This window comes from Myxocyprinus asiaticus, chromosome 8, assembly GCF_019703515.2.
Source record: "Myxocyprinus asiaticus isolate MX2 ecotype Aquarium Trade chromosome 8, UBuf_Myxa_2, whole genome shotgun sequence".
NCBI lineage: Eukaryota > Metazoa > Chordata > Actinopteri > Cypriniformes > Catostomidae > Myxocyprinus > Myxocyprinus asiaticus.
In genome coordinates, this window is record NC_059351.1 from 55,141,075 (window position 1) to 55,152,130 (window position 11,056).

Consider the following 11,056-nt stretch of genomic DNA (forward strand, 5'->3'; position numbering starts at 1 on the left):
ACTAAAGAAATGTGGCCAAAACATATTTGCCAAGTCGGACTTTTGTCTTGACAGGTTGTTAAATGTGTGTCTTGGGTCTGTTCGCATCCACAGTGCACCCATTCTTCCAGAACAAACTGCTGCTGGATCAGTCTAGTGCCCCATTGATCAGGGCATATCTTTCCTTTCTTATAAAATCTTTGGGACTTGTGTTTTAATCAGGCTGTTGTTAATGGGTAATGGGGGCTTTTATTTTGACAGGGGGTTTTGGTGTTGAGGGCTTTTATTTTGACAGGGGGTTTTGGTGTTGAGGGCTTTTATTTTGACAGGGGGTTTTGGAGTTGAGGGCTTTTATTTTGACAGGGGGTTTTGGTGTTGAGGGCTTTTATTTTGACGGGTTGTTTTCGGATCTCGTGGCCCGTCAGTGCAGCGCTCAGTTCATCGCGAATCTTCACAAATCAAAAGATCGAATCATTAAATCACTGATCGATATTACAGCAGTAATGCGTGCGCATCAGTGTGTTAGTGTACTTTAAACACATCTGCAGGTGAGTGCGCGCATGACACGAAATAAACGATACAGTTCACTTCCTATAATGAAAAAACACAGTACTATACTCATAATGATTCATTCTGCCTTTATAAAGTGTTTATAAAGTGTGACATGCTGCAGATATTCACTGTCAGTATGATATTATACAGTTACAGATGTGACTTTATATGTGGTCTGTAAACTGAGTGTGTATAAGTGTGTTTGTGTAATTATGGATGTGTGTGTGTGTGTTTTCAGTTTCATTTAGTGTGTGTCATTTGGGTCACGTGATGGCGTCGGGTTCGGAGGCGGTCCACTACATCCACCTTCATAACTCCAGTCAGTCGGTGCTGGAAGCGTTGAGATCTCAGCGACGCAAAGGTCTGTTCTGTGACGTCACCGTACGCATCCATGACGCGTCGCTGCGGGCGCATGCCTGCGTGTTGGCGGCGGGCAGCCCGTTCTTCCAGGACAAGCTGCTGCTGGGTCACTCGGAGATCTCGGTTCCGCCGCTGGTTCCGGCTGAGACGGTGAAGCAGCTGGTGGACTTCATGTACAGCGGCTCGCTGGTGGTGCTGCACTCGCAGGCGCTCTGCATCCTCACAGCCGCATCCATCCTGCAGATCAAGACCGTCATCGACGAGTGCACGCAGATCATCTCGCAACGACGCGCAGCTGCTGCTGCCGCCGGAGGGGTGGGGCCTCTGGGGGGCGCTCTGCCCAAGCAGGAGGAGGGTTGCGACGGGAAAGAGCATGAGAGTGCGCCGCTGCAGGGCTTTGTTTACGGCATGCCGGGTGATTGCGCATCTGCGGCGGAAATGGCGGCCGCACTAAGCGGTGGGGCACAGGGGGAGGGTGGGGGCGTGGGCCCGCTGATGCCCCTCCCCGAGTTAGGCGGGGCTGGGCTGTGTCAAGGGGAGGGTATGGGTGTGGCAGGGGGTGGGGCCATGCTGAAGCCGACCAGCTGTGCGCAGGAAATCAACTACATGTTGAATCCGAGCTCGGAACGCAGTGCAAATGTCGCCGCCGCAAACGAGCGAGCTCAGATCGCCTCTCCCCCCGGGATGGCCCGCGGCGGGGGGGTGGAGTACAGCGGCAGGGGGGAGGAGCTCGTGGGGGGCGTGGACAGATTCAGTGAAGAGGACGAGCGAGAGGGAGAGAGAGAGACAGACAGAGAGAGAGCTGCAGCGCACACACGCAAACAGAGACAACCGCTCAGACTTCAGGTACACACACACACTTACCTTTCGCCCTGTTCACACTTGCTACTACGATCTGTCTCCGGTGATACAATCACAAGTGCTCAGACATGATTTATCCAATCACACTGTTGTCTTCATTTAAAGCCGCATGTACTGTAAATGGCAAAGTTTAAAACTCTTGTGTTATCGTAGCACTTGATTGACAGGTGTGAACACGTGAATAATTCTGAACTGACTGAGTTTGTTCATCGATGTTATGTGCTTCTGTTGAACGTATCAGTCTGCGTTATTTCAACTACATAAAAAAAAAAATTAATAGTAGAATTCTTGTTAAAGAACTACACTACCCATAATCCTAAAGAGAGATCCACCAATCAGAGAAGAGCTCTGCAGCTCCGCCCACTCCCATGATGCACTGTGAATGATGCAATCGAGTCAATCTCCCTACATTCTCAAACAACTGATATTTGTATATATCTGAATATTTTACAATAAACGTAAAATATATTGATATTTAAATCAATAGTTTTATACTTTTCCATCGGTTTTAATTCTGTTACGTCATTGGCAATGCATCATGGGATTGTAGTTCATTCCTCATTAAAGTCGTTAAGTACACAGTCTTGTATCTTTGTGTTTTTGTCTGATTTTCAAACACTTTTTTTGATTCAGATCAAAGTTTGTAATTTTGTGATTCACTTCAGAGCTGGTTGGTTTGATTTTATGAAGGATTTAATGAAATTCCTGTGGAAAAATACTTCCGGAACCAAGACGGATGAAAAAGTGGGCGGGCACTGTTGTGCTCAATTAATTTTCTGAGCTTTTTTATACTGAACTTCTGCATTTTTTGACATTTTGCATGTAAGATGTAATATATTATGTTTGTTTGTGTGTGTGCGCAGGTGTTGGGGGGGGAGGAGGTGGTGGTGAAGAATGAGGGTGTGCAGGAAGGGGAGAGGCTGTTTGAGATGGACGAGAGAGGGAACGCATCACACCAGCACACCTACGGACAGGTAAAACACACACACACAGTAATGTACATGTCCTGCAGAACAAGAGAAGGAGAGGCCACTGGAAATGTGTGTGTGTGCATTTCAGGGCGGGTTTTATGAGGAGTCCGGTGTGTTCTCTAGTGGTTTTTGGTCTCAGGCAGATCCGCAGGCGTCTCTGGGTTCAAACTCTCGCGGTCGAGTCAACAAACCGCTCTCGCCCCCGCCGACAACACAGAGCCTCAGCAACCAGGTGTGACACACCCAAACACAACATTATCATCAGTAAAATAATAATACACTATATCATGATGATTACAACATGTCTTTATTTTCAGATGCTTTTCCAGTTTCCTGCCAGCGAATCACAGCCCTCCTTCTATGTGGGCGGGCCAATGGTGATTGACAACATGTCTGATTCGTGTCAGCAGGCCCCGCCCCCTGCCCCGCTGACCCCAGCTCCACCCCCCTCCACCCCAGCATGCGTTGCGGGTCCGAGTTTTGCCCCGCAGGCATCCGAGTCGTTCGACTGCAGCCACTGCGGAAAATCACTGCGCTCGCGCAAGAACTACAGCAAACACATGTTCATCCACTCCGGTACGCACACAACACCATTGTTGATAATAATCACTAGAAAGGTCATGTTTGTCGAGACACACTTTGATGTTGGCTTGACCAAGAGTTGTCTTAAAGTTTTATGGTTATTCAGATAATTTAGGAAGAGAAACAGTTAGCTACATACTCCAATAAACCGTCAGATAGAGAGAGAACTGAAAGCAGATTAAAGGCCTTCAGTGGGTTTCTTTACATTTGAATTTTTGAATATTCTCTCAGTGTAAGTCTATGGGATTCTTTACATTTTTTTATTGTCTGCTTTGTGAAAACTGTTAGTCCGAGCAGTTAGAAAAGTCATAGCGCACACACCAAGAACAGTCTGAAGGTGTGTGCTGAATTTGGTGAATGTATAACAGTATGTTGACACAATTATTAATAAAGCCGGCACACTGTAATTGTACAGACGCAGGGTTGATTTGTGTGTGTGTGTGTGTGTGTGTGTGTGTGTGCAGGTCAGAAGCCGCATCAGTGCAGCATCTGCTGGCGCTCGTTCTCTCTGCGCGACTATCTGCTCAAGCACATGGTGGTGCACACGGGCGTGCGAGCGTTTCAGTGCTCCGTCTGCAGCAAACGCTTCACGCAGAAGAGCTCGCTCAACGTGCACATGCGCACACACCGCGTGGAGCGCACCTTCACCTGTGGCGTTTGTCACCGCGCGTTCACACACCGCACGCTGCTCGAGAGACACGTCCTCCAACACCAACACCCCACGCCCACCATCAAACCGCCCACCAATCACATGGAGCCGGGCAATGGCGGGATGGGTGGAGCCAGTGGACCGGGTCCCGCCTCTTAGAGGATGAATGGGTCTGAATCCCAGGAGCTTTAACACACACCCGCAGTAACTGCAGCAGCGGCCTGTGGCGCCTCTTAAAGCCAGAAAACCTCATAAAACACACAAACCTCATTGAGCGATTCACACTAAACACAAACCACACAGTCTGCTGCGTCTGACGCCAGAGACTTTAACGTCTTTTTAATGTTTTACTCCGTTTATTCAGATTTTGTTTTGTGTGATTTAGTTTTTTCCGTTTTCAAGGACTCATCAGACGGACCTCAGGACCAGACGAGTGCGTTTATTACCTCCATTTTTATTTCAACATCAACCTCCATTTGTACATTTTTTATCAAGCATATGCATAAATCGATGATATTTTTAAAGTGAAACGATACGTAAGAGTTTTATGTTTTGCTTAATGCTGTGTGTTTGTGGGAGTTTCTCTTCATTATGGGCTGAAATATTGTATTCTGCTTTGGTTTCTATACCCGGCATGCGCTCGCTTTACGCTGCATGAAGACGCATTAAATGCATTGTGATATTCACAACGTGTTGTCGTGTTTATTTATTTGTGCACAAGACTAGATTATTCAAATTAAATACTGCAGCATGTTTATATAAATATGAATAAATATGACAGAGGTCATCACCTCTGACAGTGCTGCTGAATAATTTATAAAGTACTCAAATATAGTGAAAATAAGGGGGAAAAATGAAGTTGCTGTTGAAGACTAGAGATGTACAGTATTTATTAAATCTGTATGATAATAATGAGTTGAATAGATGGTGCTGTAAATAAATATCGGATGAGTTTCTGAAGACACAAATGATATTTGACATAGTTTATGAAAAAGCTAAATTCTTTGTGCTTGATTTTTTTGGTGTAAACTGTAATATGGGGAACATACAGTAAAAGTCACTGTCATAATATAATTGACCAGAAATGGAATATTAAGATGAGCTTCTTCCCACATTTGCAGAATGCCGTATACAACAGACTTCTGCTCACACAGTTTAAAAGTTAACATTCCTTTCGGTTTTCCCGTGAGGGTGCACATCCGGTGCTGAATCAGCTGATCAGCGGGAGAGTGAGATTAAGGGGAGCCGGAGACACCAGCTAGAGAGAGAGAGAGAGACGCACACGGCTGTGTTCATGTTTGTTTTATGTTGTGTTTAGTTGAGTTATATCATTAAACTTTATGTTTACTGTTCAGCCGGTTCCCGCCTCCTCCTTGCCCATCCTTTTACCTGTTACAATGTTATAAACAGATATACAGTTATGTGCAAGGTAATTTAATGTATTGTGCAGAAGAGGTATGAAATAAATATACATATAAATATGTCAAATAAATATAAATGGAATATAAATATGAATGAATAGTTGATGGTATTTTCATAGTAGAGAGTATTGGGGAGTTTTAACTGTTCATGAGATGGATAGCCGGAGGGAAAAAACTGTTCCTGTGCCTGACGGTTCTGGTGCTCAGAGCTCTGAAGCGTCGGCCAGAAGGCAACAGATCAACAAGGTAATGGGCAGGGTGAGTGGGGTCCAGAGTGATTTTTCCAGCCTTTTTCCTCACTCTGGAAGTGTATAGTTCTTGAAGGGAGGGTAGGGGGCAACCAATAATCCTCTCAGCAGTCCGAACTGTCCTTTGTAGTCTTCTGATGTCTGATTTCATAGCTGAACCAAACTAGACAGATATTGAAGTGCAGAGGACAGACTCAGTGACTGCTGAGTAGAACTGTATCAGCAGCGCCTGTGGCAGGTTGAACTTCCTCAGCTGGCGAAGGAAGTACAACCTCTGCTGGGCCTTTTTCACAATGGAGTCAATGTGGGTCTCCCACTTCAGGTCCTGTGAGATGGTAGTGCCCAGGGGCCGGTTGCACCAGCTGTGCGTAAGTTACAACTTAGCCTAGTTGTGGCATAAATGGGCACAAAGTCACAATTTACGCACTACTAAATATTTGAGTGTTGCACCATTAAATTTAGGTTGAATGTAACCCAATAAACTCAGTATTTACTGAAGACTCCCACCAGATGTAACGGTTGAAATAAAAAAAGAAAACTTAATGACATCAGTGAGCTCATGTTTTGCGTGACAGGCTTCAATCCTTTAGACATGTATGATGATGTTGATATTTACATGTGTTTACGTTTACAAGAGGGAATATTGTGTAAAAAAGCTTCTTAGTGGCTCTTCAGCATGAAACTGATCTAAGAGCCCAAACATACATCACACAAGTACAGAAACGCAGACGTGAGCACTTGGCCAATGCATGGACCTGTGGTACATTTACATTTATGCATTTGGCAGATGCTTTTATCCAAAGCAACTTACTGTGCCCTTATTACAGGGACAATCCCCCTGGAGCAACCTGGAGTTAAGTGCCTTGCTCAAGCACACAATGGTGGTGACTGTGGGGATTGAACCAGCAACCTTTTGCTTACCAGTTCAGTGCTTTAGTCCACTACGCCACCACCACTCCTCATGGCACATGGTACATGCATTACATGCGCTCGTGTGTTGCTCTGGCGGTTACAAACCTCAGACCACAAGGGGGCGAAAGAGTTTTTTAGGTGTCATGAAATGGATGTGTTGGAGTCAACATGTGGACAGTTGAGGAGTGTGTGTTTTTGTATGTGCTGAAAAGACGACAGAACAATATGTTTGTATAATGTAACTTGTTTGGCAAGACTCTCTTCAGATTGCTGCTCCGCCATGACAGTTACTGACTGAAAGAAGAAAATCCACTGTAGCGTCCCTTGCGGCAATGCTGAGAATACAGCACATCTTGCGTTAGGTTATGAATTGCACTCTGACATATTTCACAACGCAATGACGTGTGAAATCGAGTTTACGTTGCAAGATGCGTCTGCGTTCACGTACTTATGTAGAGTGTGTTTGGGCCTTAACGGTGCACGGGATGCGTCGCCCGGTGTCGAGTCTCAACACATACGAAATACACAAAATATTAAAATGAATAAATGTCTGTTTTTCTTGCCTGTTGTATTAGTATTTATTTATCACCCCTCATTTATTTTAGATACAGTTCCTATAGATTATTATTTACACAGGGCAAATATACTATTTATTAAATCTACTTTTATTATGTATCATATTTTAATGAGGATATAATTTATTACAGCTGACAGTTACGTGAACAAACAAGGTTTGAACATCACTGTAACGAGATCAAACTGAAATTCACGACTATTTAACACTTCTGCGTCTAATTTGAAGGCTGTTTATTGGATAAATACAGGTAAACATATTATGCGACTATGCATTACTTTACAGAGAGCTTACAACCTACTAGTTAAGTCTTGCCTTAAGAACAGGTGCTGCAACCAAATCAAGCACTGACTTAGTTACAAAACGACAACGGTTTTCTGTTTCGTCAGGCATGTACACTCACATGCTTGTGGTAGTTATAGACCTTAACTAGCAACTTGCTTATGTCATCGGTCCTACTCGACCCTCTCAGAACGGGATTCGTACTGGCGATCCCCTGAATGGGAGCCGGACACACTAGCAAGAAGTATATTAAAGCCATGATCTTTGGCCTCGGTCGCTAGTGTGTATTTTAAGAACAGAGTGAGGTTTACACACTGCACAGCTATCACGTACCAGCTGGCTACCGTTACACCAACAACATAAATGTTTTTAAACATGGCTGCTTCAGAATTCACATTTGGTGTATGATTGTGTAATTTATGTTCTAAAATGTAATGTTTACCGTAGACCTTATTTTACTCATAAATTGAAAACCCCCATTACTGTATAAAACCCATATGAATTCCAGAGGGAACCCATGGCGAGCTAGCCTTCATGGGTAGGCCTAAAAATTGACATCATGGCTAAATAGCTTTATATGAATGTAGTTCTTTTTTGTTCTGGGTGCACCAGCAGCCCATGTGGGAGCAAAGGAAAGAAACTGCTAATAAATATGCTAAGCACACATCAATGCACCCACATATTGATATACAGGTATTAAGTAAAGCAGAGACAAAAGTGAACATTAAAGCATCTACTGATAAAGGGCGTAGCCAGGAATATACTTTTGGGTGGGCCTCGTTGATGGTCCAAATTTTCCTTAGCAACAGAAAGGCGGCACAATGAAGCAGTTCCTTCCCACTTTCAGAAAGCAGAATTTATGCATTGTTTTAACTATTTATAAATATATATTTGAAGTAAAAAAAATACTCTCTAATATTCTGGGTGGGCCTGGGTCTAATTTAGATGAGCCCAGGCCCACCCCGGCCCACATTTGGCTATGCCATTGATATTTATACCAAGTGGCAAGAGATCTGGCACAGAAAAATGAAAGGCAATTATACAGTTTTCAAAATAATCAACCTTACCATCCCCATACGTTTTTTTAATGGTCTAAGACAAGCAAAATTATATACTATATTATTAATTTATCTCAAAGTTTATATAACATGATTTAAGTACCTCACACACACTGAATAATGAACAGGGCAAAATAATCATTGAACAGACGCGCCACACACACTCACACACACACTACACACACTCTCACACACACTACACACACTACACACACAGACACACTCTCTCACACACACTACACACACAACACACAGACACACACAACACACAGACACACTCTCTCACACACACTACACACACAACACACACTCACACACACACTACACACACACTACACACAGACACACTCTCTCACACACACTACACACACAACACACAGACACACTCTCTCACACACACTACACACACAACACACACAGACACACTCTCTCACACACACTACACACACAACACACACAGACACACACTACACATAGACACACACAACACACACAGACACACTCTCTCACACACACTACACACACAACACACACAGACACACACTCTCACACACACTACACACACACCACACACACAACACACGCACACACACACTCACTCTCTCTCACACACACACACACACACACACACACACACACACACGTCCAGCTGGTGGCGGTAATGAACCAAAAGACCTCAGAAGAAGAATCGACTCTCTGAAGCTTCGGGCTCTGTCTGAACGGATCGGAGTTGATTCGGTCGCTGGTTGTTGTTTGTTGTGGCGGTTTGGAGACGCGAACAATCGGTGAGTTGTTCAAATATCCTCAAATACAGTAAAATATCGCACAAATCTGCTCAAATATCAGCGAAATTCACTTTAAATGTGCTCAGATTCAGCTGTAGTTCAGTTGTTGTTCAAGTTTAGCCGAGTCTGATTGTGTTTTTATTTTGAGTTTGTGTGTTCTGTAGTGAATGTTTATTATGTTTTAATGTGTTTAAATACTGCAGGATGATGATGTGTGATGACACATAAAGATTAAACTCACATTGAGGAATTAAAGAGCAGAAAAGGCCGCTGTGACTGGGTGAAAGTTCACAGTTTCTGTTCATGTCAGTCTATAGTTATTGTGCTTTAGTTCATATAGAGGAGACTTGCAGGTGATTAACCTATACTTCTGTTTGATTGAACTTCAGACTAAAAGATCATATAAATCAGGTTACAGGTTCATTTGATTGTCATTCAGCGCTTTCAATAGCAATCTATGTGTGTGTTTAACAGAACAAATAATTATTTATCATAAATATAATTTCACTCTGTCACATCCACCGCTCTCCATCTGTGACACAGAAGTGACATCACACAAATTTATGGATATTTGTATAAAACAGATGTTTTTCAGTATGGGCGGGGCTTCGTCATGACGTCTACACGATCTGTGCAGTTAATCAGAGATGTGTGTGTCTGTCTGTGTCTGTATCTGTGTTCTGTGTTGTGTGTGTGTTTCCAGACTACAGCATCAGTAATGGCAGTTCAGGTGTATTGCCGTGGTAACCGCTTGGCTCTGCACATGCTCAGTAGGAGTGTGTCTCACAGCAGTGTGTCCAGCGAGACCGTCAGCGAGCTTGAAGAGCATACACACTCTCTCTCACACACACTGTTTTCCCGCTCTGCCATTGGACCATTCTTCCAGGAGAAACCGCTGCTCACAAACCCCTTTACCCAAGATGCACTGCTCAGAGCTTACCTGCAGAGACACCTACCTGTGCAGGTATAAAACACACTCACACACACATGCACACTCAAACACCTGTGCAGGTATGAATATAAGAAATCTGAATATAAAAACTGTGTGTGTTTGTGTGTGTGTGTGTGTGTAGGAGGTGGAGCGAGATCTGTTGCGGTTTGGTGAGCGTATCATCAGTGAAATTGATGTGTTGGGCCGTCAGTGTGAGCTGAATCCGCCCCGCCTGCAACGCTATGACGCATGGGGTCGCCGTGTGGACCGCATCATCACCTGCGACGCCTGGACACGCCTGAAACACATCTCTGCACACGAGGGGCTGGTCGCCGCGGGATACGAGAGGACATATGGAGAATACAAGTAGGAGATCACTCAAACATCAGTATCAGCTGTATTCATGTCACAGTTGTCATCAGTGTGTGTGTGTGTGTGTGTGTGTGTGTGTAGTCGTGTGTATCAGATGAGTAAGATGTACCTATTCGCTCCGTCTGCTGGACTCTACACGTGTCCTCTGGCCATGACTGATGGAGCTGCTAAAGTCATACAGGTGAAACACACAAACATACACACATATGTCACATTCATTTCTTGTAGAATATCAAACATCTTCACATGCCATCAGAGACATTCAATAAAATGTCGACAGAGAAAGCAAAAGCATGTATTTTTACTTATTTATGTCAGTTATTAAAGTTCCTGACACATAATTAGTTTTGTTTATTGAATTTCACTTCTATGTTGCAATTGTCATCGTGGCAGTTTAACTGAAAGAACAGAAAACATTCAGATGACTTTTACGCATGATTCGCTCGTGAGCTGGTGGAAATTGAGTTCTTGCCAGATGAAAACTTTCATGAATGTGTCAGAATGTCTTTACGAATGATT

At 43.9% G+C, this 11,056-nt stretch overlaps 2 protein-coding genes across 6 annotated transcripts in view; both read left to right on the forward strand.

The window, feature by feature from the left end:
- Positions 1-379: 379 nt before the first annotated feature.
- LOC127444988 (zinc finger and BTB domain-containing protein 45-like) lies at positions 380-5,345 on the forward strand. Its single transcript, XM_051704680.1, has 6 exons — positions 380-527; positions 770-1,737; positions 2,616-2,726; positions 2,812-2,955; positions 3,041-3,299; positions 3,770-5,345. Exons 2-6 carry the CDS (start codon positions 802-804, stop codon positions 4,111-4,113), a joined length of 1,794 nt encoding a protein of 597 aa, XP_051560640.1. The 5' UTR covers positions 380-527; positions 770-801; the 3' UTR covers positions 4,114-5,345.
- A 3,773-nt stretch (positions 5,346-9,118) lies between these two features.
- The window catches only part of LOC127445061 (acyl-CoA dehydrogenase family member 11-like), a 44,596-nt gene continuing 42,658 nt past the window's right edge, over positions 9,119-11,056 (forward strand). For all 5 annotated transcript variants that reach the window (XR_007897919.1, XR_007897920.1, XR_007897921.1 and 2 more), the window contains exons 1-4: positions 9,119-9,234; positions 9,938-10,198; positions 10,308-10,531; positions 10,619-10,718. Coding sequence is in view for 2 of the 5 variants with exons in the window: in XM_051704799.1 (XP_051560759.1) it covers positions 9,953-10,198; positions 10,308-10,531; positions 10,619-10,718 (570 nt within the window). In the remaining 3 variants the exon portion in view is untranslated. The remainder of the gene's footprint in view (positions 9,235-9,937; positions 10,199-10,307; positions 10,532-10,618; positions 10,719-11,056) is intronic.